This window comes from Anguilla anguilla, chromosome 13 (genome assembly GCF_013347855.1).
Source record: "Anguilla anguilla isolate fAngAng1 chromosome 13, fAngAng1.pri, whole genome shotgun sequence".
Lineage (NCBI taxonomy): Eukaryota > Metazoa > Chordata > Actinopteri > Anguilliformes > Anguillidae > Anguilla > Anguilla anguilla.
The window spans coordinates 8,304,101-8,330,048 of record NC_049213.1 but is presented as its reverse complement, the minus strand read 5'-3'; the positions used below and the strand labels follow the sequence as shown (position 1 = coordinate 8,330,048).

Below are 25,948 nucleotides of genomic sequence, written 5' to 3'. Positions count from 1 at the left end.
CTGAAGCGTATGAAAATTCCGCCTGTTATCCGCCGAGGGGCGGAGCTCACTGTGGGACCCCGCCCCTCTCAGAGAGCTCCCTTTCCCTGGCCTGGTTCACCAACCGTCGGGGCGGATCCCAAAACACCCGCCCCCCCCCCCCCCCCACCCCCAGTCCCTCAGCCGCCACCGTGGCAACAAGCACGCTCCCTGTCCCTCAGCTGTCACCGTGGCAACAAGCACGCTCCCTGTCCCTCAGCCATCACCGCGGCAACAAACAAGCTCCCTGTCCCTCAGCCGTCACCACGGCAACAAACACGCTCTCTGTCACCTGCAGTTCTCCGTGTCTGGATGAGTGTCTCCCAGCGTTCCTGTTTATAGGGAGAGTGCACCGTGTACGTTTCCAAAATTTCACAGGCCAGAGGAGAGAAGAGAGGCCTGCACCCCATAATAAACACTCCCTGTGGACTCTTACCTACAGACAGGGGCACTGACTCACAGACAGGGGCACTGATCCACAGACAGGGGCACAGACTCAAAGACCGAGGCACTGATCCACAGACCGGGGCACTGACCCACAGACAGGGGCATTTATCCACAGACTCACAGACAAGAGCACAGACTGACCTACAGACAGGAGCACCGAAACACAGACAGGGGGCACTGACCTACAGACAGGATCACTGACCTACAGATGGGGGCACAGACCCACAGACGGGGTACTGATCCACAGACAGCAGCACTGACCCACACGCAGGAGCACTGACCCACATACAGCACTGACCCACAGACACACAAACTTCAACCCATCAGCTCTGCACTGTGGACAAACAAGGACCAATCCCACAGCAGAAGAATTCAGACATGATTGCAAAACAGTGCTGGTGTAAACACAGGACTTCATGACCTTAGTGTCTCAGCACTGAGCTTCAGCACCAGGGCCTAGAACTTTCCGCCCGCACATTCAGGAAAAAAACACCACCAGGGTCAGGACGTCTTCCTACCAGAAGAGTCAGAGATAAAACGCAAAGAAACAAAAGCAGTTGGGAGCACACAGATGTCTTTGCAGCTGCAGTTCTGGAGTTCGAACGCAGGAGTGCGAGCCTTCTCACCCCGCCACAGTCACATACACAGCCTCTCAGGGCTGGAGCGCGATGGCCTCGTTATAAACAGTCCAGACCCTAACGCTTTCCGTCGCTGGGGAACTCGCCCTACCTGTCGCCGGCGTTCGCAGACAGACTCAACACGGCCGCAGACAAAACACCGCCTGCGCGAGCGGCGACCGCAGCCAAACTGGAAAAACAGCCCCGTCCGTCCCGGCCAGGAACGCCGGGTTCGGTTATGGCTGCGACGGGAACAACAAAAAAAACCCCACCGAACGGAGACGGGGGGGGGGAGCCTGGGAAAACGGCGGCTTCGGTGAGTGATGTGGTGAGCGGCGCGCTCGAGGGGGGGGGGGGGGGGATTTGGGGGGCAGGGGGGTTGAAAACAGGCCGGAGAGGAGGCGAGCGCTATCCCAGAGGGCCGAGCGTGGGCAGAAATCACGCTGGCGTGACAAAGACAGTCCGTTGGTACAACGCTGCAGGGTTCTTGGCATTTTAGCAGTAAACTGACTGCATATATGGAGCACACATTTGAGTTATGCACCCCTGCAGGTGACTGAAGAGTAACCCCGAAATAACCTTCCGTGCTGCTTGCATGGCTAATGCCCCTCTCTCCAGATCATGGGCTGAACCCCACACAAATGCAGATCCCCGCTGTCTGTAGGGGTTGCCCTCTACAGACAGGGCTGCACAGGGCAACCCTCACAACACAAACCGCACAGGGCAACCCTCACAACACAAACCGCACAGGGCAACCGTCACAGCACAAACCACACAGGGCAACCCTCACAACACAAACCTCACAGGGCAACCCTCACAACACAAACCGCACAGGGCAACCCACACAACACAAGCACAAACCGCACAGGGCAACCCTCACAACACAAACCGCACAGGGCAACCCTCACAACACAAACCTCACAGGGCAACCCTCACAACACAAACCGCACAGGGCAACCCACACAACACAAGCACAAACCGCACAGGGCAACCCTCACAACACAAACCGCACAGGGAAACCCTCACAACACAAACCACACAGGGCAACCCTCACAATGTGCAAAATCAAAGGAAAGTCAGCACAACCCAACCCCAACCCCCACCCCCATAACCAGCAAATGCCCCTCCCCCCCACCAGTCTGGGACACTGACTGTCAGTACTCAGCCAGACAGGGTGGGTGTGTGTGTGTGCATGTGTGTGTGTTTGTGTGTGTGTTTGCTGCATGCATGCATGCATCCATGAGTGTGTGTGTGCGCACATGAGCGTGTGTGTGTGTGTGTGTGTTTGTGTGTGTGTTTGCTGCATGCATGCATGCATCCATGAGTGTGTGTGTGCGCACATGAGCGTGTGTGTGTGTGTGTGTGTGTGTGTAGCTGGATCTACTCCCCATGCAGGAGGGAGACTCCAGACAGATCCCCCCCCCTCCCCCAGAGCAACCTTCTCCCATCAGGTTCCACACACACGCACTTAGAACACTCTTATGCATGTACGCACCTCATGTGTAATACAGGCTTTACCGTGTATACCAATGTGTCAGAGCAGCCAACGGCTCCAAGTTCTGACCGTAGTCTATACAGGTTATTTGGGAGGCGTCATGTGTACCCCTCCCACATGATGGCTTGCAGCTGTGGACGGAGCTGACGGGGCCCGGCCGAAATTCAGCGGAGGGGAGACTTCTCCTCCCCCACCCCCCCTTACCTTTCATTTCCCTGGATTACCGCCCCGCTCCCTTCTCAAAGCCGAGCTCCCCGGTGCCTCAGCTCTGACTCAAGGCGAAGGAATCAAAGCCCAAAACCCCCCAAAAAAACACGCAGGGCGCGGGGAAAAGCAGAGAGAGGGACAGAGCGAGACGGAATCTGAACCAGGCCGCGTGAAGAGAAAAAAAAAAACAACACGAGCGGCGTTCCCATGACAGCGAGACTAAAACAACACGAGCCGAGCGCATCTGAACAGGAAACGAACGCCGCGGTCCGACGCCGGGCCGCTTTTCAGCCTCGCCGCTCAGCCGCGGCCCGGCCGGCGGCCCTCCGGAGACGTTCACCGCAAGCCCGCTTTTATTTTCTGCGCAGGCCGTCACCGCTAGCGCCTACCTAGCGCGTTATTCTAACACAGGAAAGTAGTTTCCTAACTCGGGGGGGGGGGCACGACTTAGCATTGAATGTAGCTGTGGCAGTGTCGATTCTGATATCAGATATTCTGCGCGGTTATGCTGACTAAGGACACCCATTGCATTGGTTGGAACTCAACTTCCGTTTCCCCAAATAAAGGAATTCATCAATTTTTTCATTGCTGAAAAAAAGGCTGAAAATTAGACTGGACCGTTGATGAAGAGTAAAACTGATTTAAAAAATGTGGTTTTAATGAACAATGACTGGGCTGTTTTTTTTTTTTCCAAGTGCCTTCTGAAGGGTGTTTTATGCAAATGTATTTACTTAGGCGGGGGTGGGTGGGTGGGGTGGGTGGGGGGGTTGCATGTCTGAGGGTGACGGTCCCAGCTGTTCCCCATTGTAGGGGGGGAGGGCAGACCCTCTCCCTCTCCCAGTCAGCGAGTCCTGGGAGAATTCGGGGGACCCCTCCTTTTGCGGGTCCCTGTGCACATTGGTATTCGGCATATTGTCTGCCCCCTGCCCCCAGACCCCGAGTCGGCAGTCAGTCTAGACGAGGGCAACAATAGCCACTCCCCCGGGTCCCCAGGGTGGGGTCCCACGGACGTGCGCAGACCCACCCTCTCCACTGATGGCCCCCTCCTGCCCTCTCTCTATCTCTCTCTCTCTCTATCTATCTCTCTCTCTGTTTCTGTCTTTCTCAGTCACTCTCACTCTCTCTCTCTCTCTCTATATATATCTCTCTCTCTGTCTCTCTCTCTCTATCTCTCTCTATCGGCGTCTCCGAACGCGCCGGGCCGAACGGCCGCCCCTGCTCCCGAAGGCTTCTGACCAGCCAGAGCGCCAGCGAAAGCGCGCCGAAGCCCGGGTACGAGCCGTCTTAATCTGGACGGCCCGCTCCGCCCCCAGCTCCATCCGCCGCGCTGAAAGAGCACCTGCGTGGCGGTTCTTCATTTCGGCTGTAAAGGTCTGGCCTTGTCCGCGGACTCCTTCTCGCGGACGCAAATGGAGAAGCGCGGCGCCTTCGAGAAAAGCACTCAGACCGCTGGCGCGTTTTGGGGCGCTTTTCAAAATCTCGCGCGTGACGTTTCCATTGTGGCGCTAACGCTCACGATAAATGCAAACCTCCTCCGCACACCTGCAAACAAAACAAAATAAAAAAAACTTTGTAGACGAAACATCAAAAAAATCGAAATGGAGGTGACGTATGCTGACTATCAGCCCTGCGCACTTACGCCGGTGCACTTTAGCAGAGTCACCTTAACGAGTCACAGACCGAGCTGTCCGGGTTCTCCAACGGCCACGAACACGATCGCCTCGTCACTTTCAAAGTGATGTTTTTTCAGGATAAAAACACCCGCCTTCGGAAGGCTCATAGGTAAGATAGTGAATCTGAAGGAAAGATGCAAAAACGAAAAACCAGGAGTTCTCAGCAAGCCAGGGACGAAGTTGAAGAAGGCAAAGTTTAGGAAAGGGATACAAAGAAACACTGAAAGGTTTATGCACCCCAGGGAGCAACCAGGTCCTCTGTAATCCAGCTGAAGAAGCTGCGTTGTGCAGACCCTGCCTGGACCCAGCCATCGCCCCAAAATCCAAAATCATAAAAAGGAAACACAAGCCATGGAAGTGACTGTGATGGCAGTGTGGCTAAAAGCCAAAATGCCCCTCTCACATGCACAGAAATATGAGGCAGAAATCACAGGTCATTCACAGACCAGACCTAGGCCAGCTACAGACCAGACCCAGACCAGACCCAGGCCAGACCCAGACCAGACCCAGGCCAGACCCAGGCCAGACCCAGGCCAGACCCAGGCCAGACAGGTCAGGTACAGGAGGGGTGAGTCATGACTCTACGGCCCCTGGGAGAGGCCCGTTAAGCCCAGCGCTGATTACGAGACAGAGGTGCAGGCGGTCATCAGGCAACCGTGACTCACCTTCCAGGAAAAAGCGTGCGGTGTCACCACAGGGCTGTTTCCTGGGGGTACGGTTCTCGTAAACGGGGAGGGAGGCTCACTCACGGCTATGCATACGGGCGGCAGCGTAGTGTAACGGCTAAGGAGGCGGTCTTGTAACCTAAAGGTCGCAGGTTCGATTTCCCGGGTAGGGCACTGTCGTTGTACCCTTGAGCAAGGTACTTAACCTGCGTTGCTCCAGAATATATCCAGCTGTATAACTGGATACAATGTAAGTCGCTCTGGATAAGAGCGTCTGCTAAATGCCTGTAATGTAATGTCTATAATAATAACAGTAATAATTATTATTATCATCATCATTACTGTTACTATTGTGATTATTATTATTATTACCCTCCTGAGTGGTCAGAGGAACATTAACATTCACTTTCACACACTGTATTGTAGTGCGAAAGATTGGTTCCCAAAAAAAATGAGAAAAAGCCATTTGGTGAAGGAGCAAAACACAGACAAAACATTAATTAAAATCTGTCCCAAGGGGGGCGGGGGCCTTGGCTTTTCGGCAAAGGGGACAGTCTGACTTAAAGGCAGACAACAATCGGCAGTCTGATGAGATGGTGGTGTGTCTGACAGACGGGGGGGGTAGAGTTAAACGGGAGGAACAAAGCTTTCCCCACACCCCCCCTAGCCCCCCGCCCCCGACCCACCCAGCCTCGCCGACAATGAGCCACCTCCCTTTGACCCCCCCCCCACCCCCCCGACCTTTAACCCCTGACCTTCGGCGCTCACACGCAGCAGAGTCGCTGGGAAAACCTCGCCGACCCCCACCCGCCCCGCAGACCCCGCGCAAAAGCGGGTTTCTCATGCAAAAAACTTTATTTGCATACATCTGAATTCTTAAGACAATGGAGGTGATGCGGGACGTGACTTTGGTCGTAGCCGCTGCCTGTATGTGTGCCCCTCTCGCCAGACAATGGCCACCCCCCCGTCCCCCCGTCCCCCCGCCCCAGCCCCAGACAGACAGAAATATGGCCTATTTAAACACACAGCCCAATGTGTACGTACTCCCTTCACCAAACCCCGTAGCCATTTAAACGAATGAACAAAATGACAAACGGCTAACTGCTATGGAAACCTGAACTAAACCTTTCCGCTAAGAGAGAGCTTTAGTCAATGAATTAATAAAAAGGTTATGAATTATATTTGTCCTCCCGAAAGATGCTCATTAAAACTGCAAAAAAAAAAAAAATGTAAAAAATTATAATAAAATAAATAAAAACTGCACGAGTTTAAAAACCCAGACTGGGCCGGTCGGCACGAATCTCCCCGCCCCTCCCCCAAAACCCATGATCTGATATGCAGACACACAAGAGACCCCCCACCCAACCCCACCCCACCTCCACCCCCACCCCCGACCACATCAGGGAACAAACACTAACAGGGAACACATTTGAAATGATATTTCTGCAGCAGGGCTGAAAGTCGGTGTATGTTCTGTGTGCTGAGACAGAGGCTGGCAGGCTCGTGTTTGTTTTGATCTCTCAGTTTGGCGACTGGCCGCTTTCTCCTTCCTCTTCCTGTCTGTACACGCAGGCAGCTGCTACGGCTTCCTGTCTGTACTCCTCTAACATTCAATCAGCTGCTAGTGGCGCACACACACACACACACGTACGCACACACTAAACACCGCACACACACACACACACACTACACACACACACACCATATACTATTCACAAACACACAATCCCCAGTTAGTAGAACTGCTCCCCAGTTAGCACGGCCCAGCACTGATCCCCTGCCACAGAGCATACTGTATATTTTAAACGATCTGCTTTTACATACAGCAGTACAACTGGGCGAAAGGGAGAACTAGCAGGTGACTGGAGCGAAACTGGGAGAGACGCAGAGCCGTTTCTGAGAACACGTTTGCAGCAGTAGGCTTTTTGGTCCACGTGCACTATTTCACAGGCAATGCATTACAAGTTCTCCATCTGCACTTTCCCCCCCGGGCTCCCAAAGTGCGAGCTATACGGCTCCAAGGAAGAAGTGCAAACACAACTTCCTGTGCGAAAGCTCGGTGCCCGAGTTTATCTTCAGGACGACGTGTAGCGCAGATATTTAGTTAATTCGCACTCACAGCCGAAACAGGAATGTGAGGGAGATTTAGGAGGAAATTTCGACGGGGATTTGGTCGGGACACTCTGCACTTCCTGCTTGTTCCTGAAATTAACCTGTGCAAGAACTCAGTCCGAGGACAGACCGGGTGGCTTTATCAGGTTTTTGAACAAAGCAAGCTCCTTCACCCTGATCTTCCCGGGTTTAGAACGTCTGCTGACAGCTCCGAGATCCAAGGAGTCAAATCTTCAGTCCACAGTTAGCCAGGACAAATACACTCAAACAATTTGTTGTTATAAAAACCCGCCATTAGCTGTTAGCTGTTGTTTCGATGTGGACCGTACATTCTGTGCTTCAGTTTTTTAAAAATTAAATCTGGATTGGACTGGTCTGGCTTGCTGTGGCAGTTTTTTCCCGATCTGGGTTTTAGTAAGCAGCTCCTAGACCTTCTCCCACTCTCCCAAGACTGAGAGGCTATGGCTCCACCCAAGTGTTACACACCGATTTCCACACTAAATATCTCCGGGGACTGCTAGTATTTACTTTTATTACCGAACATCGTCTCCTGCTATTAGCTGTCGAAAGCTCTTGACGTGTGTGTGCTTATGACACACCCAAGTACTGAGAATATTCCAGAAGAATCTCCCCTCTGTTTCTCAAGCACTAATTAATCGTGGCTGTGTCTCGAACAGTAGAGAGCCATCATAAAGGCAGCATTCGAAGGCAGGATTTTCACCATTTTCACGATTTTGTACACTTGTCCTTCATAGGCATGCCCCAAACCAAAGTCATCATAAATGCACCCTTCTAAGCTTCCTTATCTCTGTTAAATTTGAAGGCAGCATCCAGTGTACCCTTCACCAGGAAGGATATCCCATAGGTCTTTGCGACTACCTCAGGCTTCCCACTTCCGCTAAAATATTGGCGGCTGAAAACAGCGTAGAGCACAGCGAACTCGATAATTCACAGTAGTTATATTTTTAAAAATACATTTTAATTATGTAATACACTGGAAACATGTATGCGATGTCTTAAGCTTCAGTGAGCTTTCCATGAACTAGCCAGCGAACTAGCCAGCAATCACATTGCTTTTCTGTGACGTCATCCCGCCTTCAAAGTGCGCCCCGCCCTTGTTGCCTTTTTGTGGTTACTTCCCCGTTAGGATGCCACCTTCAGAGGGAGCTCACTTCTAAGGATGGAGGTCGGCGAGGCAGCGGCGTTTTGTTTGAGATACAGGCTTGGCGTTAGCACGTTGAACCGGACCGCCACGTCGAGAAACGGCTAGGCCGCAGTTCGGGGCCTACGTACACCTGTCAAAACGGCGAACGCGATCTAACGCAAAGTCAAACAGCAACGTAGCTCGTTAAGCCTCGGAAGAACAAGCGAACGGGCGAACGAACGCGCTCCCGGCCGCGGGGTCTGGCGGGAAATCCGTACGGCCGCGCCAGGGGCCGGACTGCCCACAACGCAAAAAAAAACAAACCCGGGTCTCCTGGGAAGCCCACCTCCATCTGCCAAACACCAGAGTCAGCGCAGAGCATATGGAGAGAGAGAGAGAGAGAGAGAGAGGGAGAGGGAGAGAGAGAGAGAGAGAGGGAGAGAGAAGGGGAGAGGTGGAGAGAGACGGAGAGAGAGGGAGAGGGAGAGAGAAGGGGAGAGGTGGAGAGAGAAAGAGAGGGAGAGGGAGAGAGAAGGGGAGAGGTGGAGAGAGGTGGAGAGAGAGGGAGAGAGGGAGAGGGAGAGAGAAGGGGAGAGGTGGAGAGGGAGAGAGAGCGAGAGAGAGAGGGAGAGAGAAGGGGAGAGGTGGAGAGAGAAAGAGAGAGAGAGGGAGAGAGAAGGGGAAAGGTGGAGAGGGAGAGAGAGAGAGGGAGAGGGAGAGAGAAGGGGAGAGGTGGAGAGAGACAGAGAGAGAGGGAGAGGGAGAGAGAGAGAAGAAGAGGGAAAGAGAGAGAAGAGAGGGAGAGAGTGCAAGCAAGCCACATACAAATGCGCTGCTTCTGTAACACGCAGTGTTGAGCAGTGTTGAGCAGTGTTGGGTAGTGTTGAGCAGTGTTGAGCAGTGTTGAGCAGTGTTGGGCAGTGTTGGGCAGTGTTGGGCAGGCCCAGGAGAGTCTGGGTAAAATGCCCGCTCAGGGATGCTTTTCCTGATTGATCACTAAACTGATTTTCAGACCCTAAATGCCTCTGGGGGCCACTAGCTTCTGGCTTTAATGCGGAACCCCCGCTATCAGCCGTCAGAGAGCGCAGAAGCCTGCGATGGGCGTGTGCTTATGACACGCCCACGGCCTCTGTGTCAGAGGCATTTACGGTCTAAAAATCAACATTGCCTGATTATTCAGGAAATGGATTGTCCAGGAGTGACTGTGAGTCAGGAGGACCAGACCCTCAAAACCTGGGGAAAGCAGGGAGCTCGCTGGAGGACACACTGGGGACTCACTGGGGACTCACTGGGGGACTCACTGGGGACTCACTGGGGACTCACTGGGGGACTCACTGGGGGACTCACTGGGGGACTCACTGGGGGACTCTCAGGCAGATTTGCAGGGGGGCTCACGAGTCACAGACAGGGCAGGACTCAGGAGTTAAAGAGGACTACACAGAGTCACAGACAGGGCAGGACTCAGGAGGTAAAGAGGACTACACAGAGTCATAGACAGGGCAGGACTCAGGAGGTAAAGAGGACTACACAGAGTCACAGACAGGGCAGGACTCAGGAGTTAAAGAGGACTACACAGAGTCATAGACAGGGCAGGACTCAGGAGGTAAAGAGGACTACACAGAGTCACAGACAGGGCAGGACTCAGGAGGTAAAGAGGACTACACAGAGTCACAGACAGGGCAGGACTCAGGAGTTAAAGAGGACTACACAGAGTCACAGACAGGGCAGGACTCAGGGGTTAAAGAGGACTACACAGAGTCACATTCTGACAGTCTGAAGATGAGGGTTTGCAGCTCAGAGACACAGGAGGAAACTAAAGGCTACAAACACAAGAGCGCGGCTCCTGTACACATTTCTCTTCTCAGTTTTTATCCAGAACATTCTGTCAACAAAAAAAGGTTTCAAAAAAATCACAGGCAATCTTGGGGCATTGTTTGGAACGATCACAGACAGCAGATAGCACATCAAAGACAAATCTTTGTCAGGGCTCTCCACCCTTAACACGCTCTGGCCCATGTCCATCTGGCTGTACAGTAACACACTCTGGCCCATGTCCGTCTGTCTGTACAGTAACACACTCTGGCCCATGTCCGTCTGTCTGTACAGTAACACACTCTGGCCCATGTCCGTCTGTCTGTACAGTAACACACTCTGGCCCATGTCCGTCTGTCTGTACAGTAACACACTCTGGCCCATGTCCGTCTGTCTGTACAGTAACACACTCTGGCCCATGTCCGTCTGTCTGTACAGTAACATGCTCTGGCCCATGTCCGTCTGTCTGTACAGTAACACGCTCTGGGCCATGTCCGTCTGTCTGTACAGTAACACACTCTGGCCCATGTCCATCTGTCTGTACAGTAACACACTCTGGCCCATGTCCATCTGTCTGTACAGTAACACACTCTGGGCCATGTCCGTCTGTCTGTACAGTAACACACTCTGGCCCATGTCCGTCTGTCTGTACAGTAACATGCTCTGGGCCATGTCCGTCTGTCTGTACAGTAACACGCTCTGGCCCATGTCCATCTGTCTGTACAGTAACACACTCTGGCCCATGTCCGTCTGTCTGTACAGTAACACGCTCTGGGCCATGTCCGTCTGTCTGTACAGTAACACACTCTGGGCCATGTCCGTCTGTCTGTACAGTAACATACTCTGGCCCATGTCCATCTGTCTGTACAGTAACACACTCTGGCCCATGTCCGTCTGTCTGTACAGTAACACGCTCTGGGCCATGTCCGTCTGTCTGTACAGTAACACACTCTGGGCCATGTCCGTCTGTCTTTACAGTAACACACTCTGGCCCATGTCCGTCTGTCTGTAGAGTAACACACTCCGTGTCGATCCCTCCCCGTGCCCGTCGCTGCGTCCCCTCCCCCCGCAGGGCCCGGAGAAGGGGGCCGGGTGTGGGAGAGCAGCACAGAGAGCCCCGTACACAGTGCTACCGGGGGAAGCTCCGCCGCGGTAATCCTCAGCCGGGCAGGGAGGGCCGCGGGAGAGCGGCAGCCTTAACATTTTGAACGGCGTCCAAGCGGGGGCTGCCAGGTCCCCGCGCGCTGCTAAATAAAGTCCGGGCTCGCGCGCGGGCCCCGCGGAACAGCTGCTGCCGCGCGGCGGGCCGGCCGCCGGAGCCCACGCGGTTAGCGCGTCGGTACGCGAACGCGGAAAAGAGAGAACCAAAATGGAGGATGTTAAAACGGAGCGCCGCAGGCCAGCACTGCCAGGGCTTCTGAGGCTCCAGCAGTGCTTATCACACGCATACACACAGACACACATACACACACAGAAACACATACACATGCTAACACTCCTCTGCACACGCTAACACTCCTCTGCACACGCTAACACTCCTCTGCACAGGCTAACACTCCTCTGCACACGCTAACACTCCTCTGCACACGCTAACACTCCTCTGCACACGCTAACACTCCTCTGCACACTCTAACACTCCTCTGCACACGCTAACACTCCTCTGCACACGCTAACACTCCTCTGCACACGCTAACACTCCTCTGCACACTCTAACACTCCCCTGCACACTCTAACACTCCTCTGCACACGCTAACACTCCTCTGCACACGCTAACACTCCTCTGCACACGCTAACACTCCTCTGCACACTCTAACACTCCTCTGCACACGCTAACACTCCTCTGCACACGCTAACACTCCTCTGCACACGCTAACACTCCTCTGTACACGCTAACACTCCTCTGCACACGTTAACACTCCTCTGCACACGCTAACACTCCTCTGCACACGCTAACACTCCTCTGCACACGCTAACACTCTGCACACGCTAACACTCCTCTGCACACGCTAACACTCCTCTGCACACGCTAACACTCCTCTGCACACGCTAACACTCCTCTGCACACTAACACTCCCCCAGGGGTGTTTGGGACAGAGAGGGGTGGCTCCACGGGGATTTCAGAGGGAACGGGCGGGACAGACAGACCTGCAGAGGGGGAATGAAACAGGACTGCAGCGTGCGTTCCGGGCCAGAGCAGACACAGACGTGTGCCCGCACGCTTGCCGATGGAACGTCAGATAAAGCCCTGCAGTTTCAGCTCCGTATCCCTGCCAATCTCTGCTGCAGTTCCTGCTCCCTGCTCCACAGGCCACACCCACCCACCTTCATTATTTATTATTAACATTTACTTACACGCACACAATACGAATGCCCACTTTCACGTCCACCCCGCCCACTTCCACATCCACCCGCCCAGCCCCGCTCATGTTCACATCCTTCCGCCGAGCCTCGCCCACTTTCACATCCACTCGCACAGACCCGCCGACGTTCACATCCACCCACCTAGCCCCACCCGCTTTCACACCCTTTCCACCGCAAATGGCCGAGCGCAGTGGCTCAGTCCGACAGGGGAGCCTGCATTCTTCCCCAGTGACTGCGGGGTGACTGTTAGCGATGATGTCATGGTTCGTCGGGACGGTGAGTAAAGAGGCAGCCTGTAATTAACCCAAATTCAGCTCCGGCACAATGAGCTGGCCTGAGCCACAGCCGCCCCGCTGAACACAGAGCTGGCCTGAGCCACAGCCGCCCCGCTGAACACAGAGCTGGCCTGAGCCACAGCCGCCCTGCTGAACACAGAGCTGGACGTTCAGATCGCCAACACGCCATGACAGTCCCCCTTCCTCCAGCCCAGACTGGCAAATTACACAGCACAGCACCACACACAAACAACAACTCACACACATGTACGCACACACACATCATGGTCTCTCTCTCTCTCACACACACTGACATACACTCACACACACATCATGGTCCCTCTCTCTCTGACACTCACACACACACTACTGTCTCTCTCTCACACTCACACTCACACACACCACTGTCTCTCTCTCTCTCTCACACTCACACACGCCGTCTCTCTCTCTCTCTCACACTCACACACACACACACACACACCACTGTCTCTCTCTCTCTCACACACACTCACACACACACTACTGTCTCTCTCTCACTCTCTCACACACACACACACACATACCACTTTCTCACACACACACACACACACCACTGTCTCTCACGCAAGCACACACACACACACACAAACACACACACACCACTGTCTATCTCTCCCTCTCTCTCTCTCTCTCACACACGCACCACTGTCTCCCCCCTCCAAGACACACACACGTGCTTCCCTGTAATTAGGAGCAGATTGGGTTCCTGTCTTTTTAAAGGGGAGGGGCTACACAAGCTGAGCTCGTCTGGGTGGCCTGGCCTCTCATTGGGCGAGCCAGTGGCATGCCGGCATGCCGATAACACAAACCATCACTCTGCTTCTTAAGAGGGGTAGAGAAGAGCTACCCCACCAAACACAACAGCGTACAGGGCAGAGAAAGAGGCGGGGTTTAAAAGGGGGGAACCCCACAATCCCTCTCTCTCACGGAGAAATACCACTCCAAAACCCAATGGCAAAACAATGCAAACATACTTACCAACAACACCCAAGCCAAAAAAACAAACAAACGAATAGATAAACAAACAAACAAACACATGAGACAAAAACACAGGCTTGTTTTCCAGCTGAATCTTTCACTGCTATTTTAAAAGCGATTATGCACATTTGCACAGAACTTGATATATACCATACAGATTATATACCATATAGACACATACAGAAAGTGATACATATGGCATTGCTGTCTCAAGACTGAACACATGCTATCAAACAGCCCTCCTCAGCCAACACACGTGGAGTAATTTCAAGCTCAGATCAAAAACAACTTACTTTTCCCAACTAAAATAATCAGCTCACAAAACCTTTTGTGCCAATAGTACAGTGTGTACTGCGAGGCTGAAAAAATAAAAAATCTGGGAGACAGACAGGAAGGGGCTGAAGCGTGTGTGTGTGTGTGCTGTCACATCTGGTTTCCCTTCAGACAACAGGCCTCGGGACTGAAATACTGCTCTACTGAAACACTGTTCTACTGAAACCCTGCCCTACTGAAACACAGCTATACTGAAATGCAGCCCTAATGAAACAGTCGTACTGAACTGCAGCCCTACTGAAACACAGTCCTACTGAAATACTGCTCTACTGAAACACAGCACTACAGAAATACTGCTCTAATACAATACAGCCCTACTGAAACAGTGCTCTACTGAAACACAGCCCGACTGAAATACTGCTCTACTGACACACAGCCCTACTGAAATGCAGCCCTAATGAACTGCAGCCCTACTGAAATGCAGCTCTAGTTAAACAGCCCAACTAAAACACAGCCCTACTGAAATGCAACCCTAATCAAACACTGCTCTAATGAAACATAGCCCAACTAAAACACAGCCCTACTAAAACAGTCCTACTGTAAGGCAGCCCTAATGAAACAGTCCTACTGTAAGGCAGCCCTACTGAAACACAGCTCTACTGAAATGCAGCCCTACTGAACTGCAGCCCTAATGAACCCGTCCTACTGAACTGCAGCCCTACTGAAATGCAGTCCAACTGAAATGCAGCCCTATTGAAACAGTCCTACTGAAAGGCAGCCCTACTGAAACACAGCTCTACTGAAAGGCAGCCCTACTTGAACACAGCTCTACTGAAAGGCAGCCCTACTGAAACAGTCCTACTGAACTGCAGCTCCAGTGAAACAGCTGGCTGTGCATTCTCAGTGCAGCTCCCACTGACAGCGATAATGAAAGCACAGACGACTGGAACATGCGCCCATCAGAGCGAGAAAGAGAGGCGTCTTCCACTTAACTCCGAAATCACAAATATATTCTCACACAACGCGCGCTTGGCCAGCCTGCCTCACAGCCTTCACAGAATATAAATCAAAGCAAGTGCGCATTTCAGTTATTTTTAACAGCAATTCGTCACACACTTTCTCCAAATTCTGGAAGTAACGTTGACTCACATTAACACAACCGACTGACCAAAAGAGCCAAGGTCATGGCTTTCCTGTATTTTATCTGTTAAATACGCCAGCGGCTTTTAAATGATGGTACCACTTAGCATGCCACAGACAGTCAGCATTATATCAAAGCACTGAAATGCCACGTGTGTTCTCAAACAATAGCACAGCCAAGCTAACCACAGATGGACAGACAGCCCCCTGGGCCACTGGGCGCCCAGCGAGGGCATTCGGTTGGCTGCTTGGTTTTAGCTCAGGCATTTCTTCAGGTAATTTCAAGCGATCCCATTTTAAGCAGTTTGAGATACCGCTAGCTAATTTGCTAGGTGCCAGAACATCAGCAGATTAAGGAAGACTAGGTTGCTCTCCATTAATGCTCAACTTCACCAGATAAATTGGATTTTAAAAGCAGACTACAGGCAGACTACCAACAAGACAACAAATAACAAATCTCAGCAATGTGAAAACATCCATCCCATCTCCTGGAAAGCACCCAGATCATTTCATTTATTTGTCTTCTGTCATTTATTACTGAATGCCTGCTGAACACCAACAATGACTCGCAAAATTGGGCTTTTTTTTTTTTTTGGAACTGAGGGATACACAGTTTTATTGTCCAAAATGGAATTATGTACTCTACACTAAAACACCCTGCCTCTGGCTGTCTGTCTCTCCATCTCTCTCTCTCGCTCTCTCTGTCTGATTCTCTGTCTCTCTCACTCTGTCTGTCTCTCTGTCTCTTTCTCTTTCATTCTCTCTCTCACTCTCTATGTCTGTTTCACTGTCTCTCTTGCTCTGTCTGTTTCTCTCTCTCTCTTTCATTCTGTCTGTCTCTCTGTCTCTCTCTCTCTCTCTCTCTCTCTCACACACACACACACACACACACACACACACACACACAACAAAGGCATGGTATATAATAAGGGGAGGGGAGTTCTCAGGGGTCTCCATTCAAGAATGATGGGGACGGGGCAGTCAGTATTTTAGGGCAGACCCCAACCACTGCAGCGTAAGTGAAAGGTGCTCTGTATGAGTTTCAAAATTTGTGAAACACACACACACACACACACACACACACACACACAGACTCACACAAACACACACGCAGACACACACACACGCACGCACGCACATGCACATGCACACACACACGCACAGACACACACATGCACACACAGACAAATATTTACATTTTTCCAGTGTTTTAAGGTTAGGGAGGAGAGGAAACTGCACCCTGCACTGAGTGTGTTTAAGAAGAGATAGACGTGCAGTGAGTGGGCTGCTTTGTGGAATTTAACATGTCCAGATCTTTCTCTGAGATACCAAGCGCCAGCGTCTCCTGTGGGAAACCATGCTCATCAACCAATGGAGCAACTCATTTTATCCCCCGCCATCAGAACACAGTCAAAACACAGCTCAGCGATTGTGGGCAAAGATTAGCAGAATTACAGTGTCCTTCAAGCAAATTCAGCTCCGCTCGTCTCTCCAAATCCAGACTGCGCAAAGCTGCAGTCTGGACAATAAATCCGTCACCAAACACATTTGTTCTACTTGTTCCGGCCAAAACAGGAATCTTACAAGACAAAACACACAAACAGTCTCTCTCTCACACTCACACACACACACACACACACACACACACACACACACACAAAATCATGGATCCATTTTCCCCTTGCTTTCCTTTGACCAGAAAACAACCGAGATGACACTATATTGTGCTATTCACTATATTACAAAATAACACACTACACACCGTATTACACTATAAGGCCATATTATACTATGAACTAGATAACGTTGCACAGGATGCAGTTAATTAATTCAAGTTTATTCACTAAAGGACCCGTCTTTAGTTCATTATGGTAAAGCCTAGCTTCCTAAAGTGTAATGAACATTCTATAAAAATAAATAAATTAGGCTACTGATGAACCATTTTAAACATTTTGGCAAAACCATTCACCATTCAAGTTTTCATAAATTAAAACTCCGTGTTTCAGAAAAGTGTTCCTTTCCGAAAACGCTTCAAGTAGTAATACACGACAGGACACATTATTCTGACGCATAACCACCACAAACTTCCTATTGTCGTGATCATCGTTCACGAATATTATGTCGCGTCATTTCTGTCCTCAGTCTATCCAAAACATATGCAAATAGAAAATTCAAATATTCAAAATTACTGTAAGAAAAGAATGGAAAAATGAAAGCAGTGGTTTGACCTTGCATTTAAAACGGCAGCCCCAGTGTAACAGGTAGAACACAATATGACGTCCAGGCAGACCTGCCATTTCCTAACGTTGATAATCACTGACAAACCCGAAACGACCAAAGAAAAGTAATTGACATTTAATCATCTGTTGAGTCACAAAACTGAAAAATAAATTTACAACAGACACGTCGGGTTGGGCAACACGGGGTTAAGAAATTATACAACGTAGCCTACCACTTCTAACTTTTAAATGACTCCCTCCCCCAATAATAAATTCTTACATAAAAAAATGAAATAGTTGAATAAATAAACAAACGGGCAAATAAAACAAAGTACCGGGTTTAAAGTTATTTAATATTATAAAACTATCTAGACACAGACGAGAAACAAAACTATTACATTTACAGCAAGACGCTTGAGTTAATTCTGCGTCTGAAGTCTAGCCTATTAAAAGTCTGAAGCCAAATTGGATGGATACTTAATCTTCCGTATGAGATACCCTAATCTTCTGTATATGAGATATCCTAATCTTCTGCATGAGATATTTAAACCTGCGATATAACCTCGTATCGGAGTCATCTTTGTTATGACGACACTTAGGTAATATCCAGTGCCAAGAGCACATTCGACTGTCTACTACGCGTTCCAGTTCACAAATACTGTTCAGAAACTAACGAAAAAGTCGCCATTAAACTATATATGGTAGTTCAAAAACGCAAAAGAAAACCCTTTTAAAATGAGCTAAATCGGCAGACCGTTTCCCAGAACCTAGCCCGCTAGCTAGAGGCACAAACTAGGCAGACTTGTTAGCTGGAAAATAAAAGGCGCAGTGGAAACCGAAGTCAAGTTTGCTGGCAAGATACATTCAGGGGGAAAGTATGAGTTGGCTACCCCTGCTATGATAGAAACAAAAAAGTACTTACTGATCTCCATACTCTGGAATGAAGTGGAGCGTTTGCAGTTACATGTACAGGATACATTGGTCTGGATGGCCGCTGTACCGTTTATTAGACCCATGAAGTTTAACATTTAAATGTGGAAATCTACGAGGAAACGGCTCGAGGATCGGTCCAACTGCCCCTTCTCTTTTTTCTCGCTGAGGTTGCAATCTAATAAAAAAAATTGCAGCGCTGTTTTTCCTCCTTCGGTACGCTTCTACGGGTGGTAGTCAGGAGTCTGTAACGGGTCTCAGTTGCCTTCGTCCCCCCCAGCCCGGGACGTCTGCCGGCCCTCCGTGCTCCAGTATCCCCGCTGTTTATTAACAGACAGCTTGTGCTACTTTGTATCCGTCTGTCTGACGGGCTTCTGCGCCCGCCTCATTCAAGTCCAAGTGGGCTCGGATCCCGTGGGGGCGGTGCTTCCAGGCAGACAGTATTACGTCAGCGCCAGACTTGGGCTGCCCAAGAGTGACAAGCTACCCGGCCAATCAGAGCGAAATTCCCAGCCGGCAGCAGTTTTTGTAAAGGTTTACAAAATGACAAAGAAGCAGCCTACTTGGAGTCGCTCAATTGCGACATTTAGTTTCAAAGTAAGTGAAGGCACGACGTGATCTATCTATCTATCTATCTATCTATCTATCTATCTATCTATCTATCTATCTATCTGTCTGTCTGTCTGTCTGTCTGTCTGTCTGTCTGTGTCTGCCTGCCTGCCTGCCTGCCTGCCTGCCTGCCTGCCTAACTGCCTGCCTGCCTGTCTGCTCTTGCCTGCGAATGATTGGTTCATTTGACAGTTACCATGAACTTGGCACCAGGGGAAGTGTTAACTCCGTGTTCACAGTATAATTGTTATGCTAAATCCCAAACAATATATTTCACTGGTCCCTTGATTAATCCCTCACAGTACCTCATGGTCACCATTCCTTACCCGATTACAAATGATTTTAAGCAGTGTGTTTAAAAAAACTTATTGTCTGACAAAGCAATATTACATGAAAGGGGAGAGAGTGAATATTATTTTCGAATAATCTGTATATCCAATAGTGCACAACCAAACAGTATTCCACTATTCTATTTAAACTACACATAAATGCATACATACATGCCATTACTCTCACACAATTACTGGTTGTGTACTGTCTGTAGCTATAATTTATTTCGTTCTGTCCTTAATTGCTACATGTTGCTTTTGCACCCAGTCAGTGTTGCTGTACAGTGATGGAATTATGGTGGCTGGCTGTTATATATCGATGTTGTTACCATTGTTCAAGTTCTTCAAGATCAAGCAGCTGACCACGTCAACTGCACGGAAAAAGTGCTTTCTATTGTGTTATATATGGAGATTTTATAACTTCATTTACATAGTGTTAAATAAACTCTGGTAGAATACATCTTAGTGCAGAGACCGTGCCGTAATTTGGGACTACGTCATTTGTAGATGTTGATCCCGCATTCAGAAACACCTTTTCCTGGAAAATTCCTTGTAAATTTTGAAGGTCATATCTCAGGCTACAACTGGTGAAATATTTTACGGTAGGCTGTAGGTTCCAAACTCTGTTTTCCCGAAACAAACTCATTTTCAGCGCATGGGACCCTGTTTGTCCCGCTACTGGGAGAATTCATCAGACCAAGACTTCTAAAAACCACTTACAATTTAAATTAGATTATTCTTTTGCTTTTATGTCATGATGGCAACTGTAGGCTATTCATAAATGTCATCTGATTACACATGTACGGTGCCGCGTGAACATTGCGGGTCAGGTGCAGTTCAGGCGACGGGACATGGACACATATCACGCAGGTTTGCGCAAATTTTGTATGAATAGGCTATCAGTGTAAAATGAACTGCTCGCAAAACTACATTCTGCGTATTACATCATCAGGTGATACTGGCATTTGTTTAAAAAATTAAACAAACGTGGCCTCAAGCAGTCCACTACCCGAAGTGAAACTAAACAGATAGATTTGAAGCTGTTCACAACACGTAGGCAACACCGAAGTTTGATAGCTGAAGTTAAACCGTTTTGACAGACCAATCTGGTGAAGTGTTTTTGAAGGCTCAAGGCAAACACAATTTCACATATTCTGTCTACTCACGTCTAGATTTCAGGCTGTAAAGCGAATGGCTTCGTCCCCTACTTACCACAACTGAAACCAATTAAGCCACAGAAATATCTGGGAACCAGTTACACTTGAAATAATGCGTGATCAAACTGGTCATTTAGCTATGTGAAACAGGACCGATAGTATGATTAAGCTGCTGCCCCCTAATGGACAATTTCAGACATGCACGACTATACGCGAACTTCGAATCACACGGTATTTTACCATACTAGGAACTATTTTTTATATTCTATGTGTTGCCTACACCACACCTTTAAAAACGAGTAATTAAAAATGATCAAATATGCCATGCCTGTCAATTGAACATTCATAAAGACATTCCATCTGTCCCCCTCGCTCTGCCTGTCCATCATCCATGAAAAAATATAATAGTAAATCAGAATGCCGTGGTGATGTCAGGTATGAAATTGATAGGGATGTAGCACAACACACGAGAGTCTTTCCTCATAGGCACATTTATGAATGTTTATATCGTGCTTGTGAAGTAATTCTGTATGACCCATTCATAGTGGTCCATATGTTGATAGTTTGAATAAGCTATTTTCAAGTTATAGTCAGCATAGTTATGTTAAATAATAAAAAAATAATATAAAGAAATTTGAATACATCCACAGTATACTCCCACAAACACTCATATTTACAATTAATAATGTCAGTTTTGCATATTTACAATAATATCAGTTAAACATAATTCATTTTCAATGCCAGTTTAGTTTTGTGCTGGTTCTGACAAAAAATGAAAAACTCAAGTCTCAAGACACATTTAGTTTCTGTTGTAAAGAAAAGCAAGTAAGGTTTGACTGTGTTGACGGAACAAGCCTGCTTGTCTACGGTCACCTTTGAAAGTTCTCAATATTCCCAACTCACAGTTTGTGCTCAGGCGATACTTTTCCGGTCCGTTTAAAGCAATACTGCCCAGGTTAAAGTTACATAAAACACTGACCACATGTCTAAGAAGCCATGTACCCCACAATACTCTACACCAGGGGTGTCAAACTCAGTTTGGCTCTGGGGCCGGATCCAGACTTTCTGTTCTCGGGTGGGCCGGATCAGTAAAAGAATGTCAACTCCAAATATTTAGCTTTGTTTTTCAGTACTATGCTTTATCATTCAGCCTACATTTGTAGCCTACCCTACATATTATAATCACGGATGACAAGGGATCTTTTCTAAGCACAACACATTTATTCACAAACAATGGAAAAAAAAAATGATTTCATGTTAGGCGGTGAATGTGTTAACAACTGGTTTATTTTAACAGTTAAGTGAATGCAGTTTTACACCTGAACCAACTCACCACACTAAACAAACTCAAGTGGGAGCTATGAAAAAAATATTTTCGCCTTAATTGTCATACTGCTTTGAAATAAATAAAAAAAGAAATACAAAATAAAAGTTATAGCAGTGCATGGGCAATAAGATTAGACTACATCAGATCAAACTACTAGGCTGGGCCTACTGAAGCTGAGAATATACTGCACAATATTAATTGTCTTTAATATGAAACCAGATTAATCTTATTTTTAATGATCTGTATTCATGAGTGCAAACAAATTTCGTGTCATCACACTTTTTTTCTCTCTCACTGCACTCCTGCAGTCTACTTGCTGCTGCTGGCTCCTGAAACTTGGGATCTTTTTGCCTTCACAAGTGTATCGATATTAGGTGTCAAATCCTGAGTAGCAGCACATTTAACAATGTCATTCAAGTGTTTATTTGTTAACCTTGAGCGCTGCTTTGTTTTATTATTGTTCATTACGGAGAACACCTGTTCACAAAGATAAGTAGTCCCAAACATGGATAGAACCTTTGCAGCCATGGCTGTTAATTTGGGGTAACCTGGCACGAGATATTGATAAAACGTATCCAATCCCACGGACCCAAATTTATCCTTCATAGCGGAATCGCACTGCAAGTCAATAAGCTCGAGTTGAATGTCAGCTGGCATATCAGAAGGCTTCACTGTAAATGGCGAGCGAAAAAAGCCAAATTTGTTCTCAAGTTCACTGAATAACTGAAACCTCTGCTCAAACTCTCGCAGCAAATCTGTTATGTTGTCTTTATATTTTTCCAAATCATTATCGGGACGGTCCGGTGCCTCCGGACGCACAGCTGTGAGACAAGAGAAATGCGCGGTGTCACCGTTGGATAGCTGCGTCTCCCACAGTGACAGTTTCATCTTGAACGCACTTATGCTGTCGTAATATTGAGTGACAACTCTGTTACGGCCCTGCAATGTAGTGTTAAGTGTATTCAAGTGTTGTGTAATATCAACCATAAACGCAAGATCCTGCACCCATTCCTTGCATTTAAGTTCCTTTACTGGGCGTCCCTTCTTCTCCATGAACTGTCTAATTTCCCCTCGTAGCTCAAAGAAGCGCTTGAGTACTGCACCTCTGCTTAACCACCGCACGTCAGTGTGGTATGGTAGGCCAGCATGAATGACATTATCACTGAGAAATGTGTCAAACTGACGGTGATTTAGACCGCGCGCTCTGATGAAATTGACAGTTTTCACAACCACACTCATAACATGGTCCATTTGCAGTGTTTTGCAACATAACGCCTCCTGATGCAAAATACAGTGAAATGCCCAAAACTCTTGTCCTCCATTTGCGGTCTGTACTTTGTCACGGAATTTTGTGGCAACGCCTGCCTTTCTCCCGACCATTGATGGCGCACCGTCGGTAGCCAGGCTCACGGCACGGGACCAGTCCGCTCCCACCTTGTCCAGCGCTCCAACGAGAGCGCTGAAAATGTCATCTGCTGTTGTGGTGTCATTCATGGGTACCAATTCAAGCAGCTCCTCGGTGATGGTCAAAGTTTCATCAACACCTCTAACGAATATGGCCAGTTGAGCAATATCTGTGACATCGGTGCTCTCATCTATTGCAATTGAAAATGCGATAAATGACTTGATTTTCTCTTTCATTTGGCCTGTCAAGTCACTTGAGAGTTCTGTCACCCGATCTGCGACAGTGTTCCTCGTTAGACTAATATTGGCAAAGGCAGGTCGCTTTTCAGGGCACACGACTTCTGCAGCCTTCAGCATGCATGTTTTTACAAACTCCCCATCAGAAAATGGCTTGGATGCCTGCACCAGCTCGTTGGCAATAATGTAGCTGGCTCTTACAGCCCCATCAGCGATATCGCGGCTGCGCGTAAAAGTAGACTGCTGTTTCTTCAGACCAGCCACCAATTTGTTTATCTCGTCTTTCCTTATTTGTCCTTTCAAGTGGTCATACTTGTCTTTATGATGAGTCTCATAGTGGCGCCGAATATTAAACTCTTTGAACACTGCAACTTGCTGATTACATACCAAGCACACTGGTTTTGCATTCACTTCTGTGAATAAATAATTCTCAGTCCATTTTTCCTTGAAAACTCTGCACTCCGTGTCCACTTTTCTTTTTTTTGACAGTGCCATTTTGGGAAGGGTGTGTTGACCGATAACTTGTTTAGTAGTGGTGAATTGTGAAGCAAGATTGCCGGTTTATTTTTAGTACTAACTCGTGTCAATGCCGCATGCAGCTCTTTTACACATGTACTGCCCTCCCGCGGCCGGAGGGAGCATTTGGTTTGTATTTATTTTAAAAAATCATAACTTTTGATAGAAATGAGCTAGAGACTCGCTTCTTTTTTTGACATACTCAGAAATTTATGCCGGGCCGGATTAAATCATCCAACGGGCCGGGTCCGGCCCGCGGGCCGTATGTTTGACATGCCTGCTCTACACAATCTGCTCAATTTATTCACAGTTTTGCACTTTGAATTGGCAATACATTATTAAAGGATTCCATGGTAATTAAATTTCTACCACAATGACAGAATCACAGTATGTATTACTATTTTAAGCAGAACAGAAAGTGCAGTAGGAAGACTGTGTTAAGTTTACTTAACATGACATAACATAACATAATATAACATAACAAAATGATGAGAACAAGCCATTCTGCCCAAGAATGCTCATCATTTTCCTAACTAAATTCTGTCGAGTGCTCTGATTACATGCATACTAGATTGTATCTAACACTGTATCAAGCCTGGTCTTGAAAATCCCCAGAGTTTCTGTCTCTTCTACAGCACATGGCCTGAAAAGATGTTTCACACTTTGACTACTCTCTGCATAAAAAAATAATCATCCTAATGTCTGGACGGAATTAACTTCAGAAAATTTACATTTATGTCCCCTTGTTCTACTAATAGAACTCAACCTGAAGAATCTCTTGTAGCACACTTTGTTAATCCCCTTTATGAATTTAAAAGCCTCAATGAAACCACCTATAAGTCTCCTTTTCCTAATCTTGAAGAGATTAAGCATCTTAAGTCTTTCCTCATAGTTTTGTATCTTTTATTCCAGGAATCAATTTGGTTGCCCTTCTTTGAACCTTTTCCAGAGCCTCTATATCTTGCTAGTAGTACAGACTCTCGAACTGCACACAGCACACAAGCATGGTCTAACAAGTGTATTATATACGATAAGTATAGCTTCTTTCCTTACTTATCCTGTTCCACCTGGCAGACCAATCCTGCTTGCCTGGAGGAGTTATCCTGTTCCACCTGGAGGAGTTATCCTGCTCTGCCATGAGGAAGTTCACTCTTCAGTCACCTTTTCCAGCTTTCATTTGAAAAGTTTGAAAAAGGTTATTTCTGCCTTTATGTTCATTCACCATAAGGAGAGTTCCCCTTTTTGTTTTGTTCCATAGAGCATGACGCAACATTTTCGAGGTCTGACCTTGCATGAGTATGTGAGATATGCAGCCAATCAAAATTTTTCTGTAGAACACACACAATATAACCCAGAAGGACTTCCACTTGTTACTGCCACTGGATCAAATGAGGTAAAAAATGTTTAAAAATAAAAAAGCGTCTCCATATTATTGCTCTGTTTAAGGGTTCTCCAGTTATGTCACTTCAGAATCCAGCTCATCTGTCCAGATTCTTCTTGTACTTTACAGTCTGTATCTCTTTTTAGGTTTGTGAGAATTATGGCTGTAGAGGGTGCAGGATGGATGCAGTAAATGTACAAGAGAAGACATAAAATGTGAAATGCAGGTCAGAGTCTGTGAAAAAGAGACCAAGACAAAAGCAACACATTTTCAGTGGATAATGAGCTCTGATAAAGATGTTGAATAAAGTCCCTGTAAATACAGACATGCTTTCTGATGTGTGTGTGTGTGTGTGTGTGTGTGTGTGGTGTGTGCATGCTTGCGTGTGTGTGTGCGTGCTTGTGTGTGAATGTGTGTTTGTGTGTGTGTGTGCATGTGAAAGTGTGCGTGCTTGCATGTGTGTGTGTGTGTGTGTGCATGTGTGAGTGTGCTTGCGTGTGTGCGTGTGTGTGCGTGCTTGCGTGTGTGATTGTGTGTGAGTGCATGTTTGTGTGTGTGTCTGTGTGCGTGTGTGTGTGTGTGT

At 48.2% G+C, this 25,948-nt stretch overlaps 1 protein-coding gene and 1 long non-coding RNA gene across 2 annotated transcripts in view; one reads left to right on the top strand and one right to left on the bottom strand.

Annotated features, from left to right (window-relative positions):
• The window catches only part of pmepa1 (prostate transmembrane protein, androgen induced 1), a 32,619-nt gene extending 13,732 nt beyond the window's left edge, over positions 1–18,887 (bottom strand). The window contains exon 1 of the mRNA XM_035388762.1: positions 18,398–18,887. Within this exon, the coding sequence (XP_035244653.1) occupies positions 18,398–18,503 (106 nt within the window). The 5' untranslated portion in view covers positions 18,504–18,887. The remainder of the gene's footprint in view (positions 1–18,397) is intronic.
• A 10-nt stretch (positions 18,888–18,897) lies between these two features.
• On the top strand, positions 18,898–25,660 carry LOC118211512. Its single transcript, XR_004762022.1, has 3 exons — positions 18,898–19,002; positions 25,059–25,179; positions 25,512–25,660. It is a non-coding gene; the product is annotated as an uncharacterized LOC118211512 (long non-coding RNA).
• The last annotated feature ends 288 nt before the right edge of the window (positions 25,661–25,948 follow it).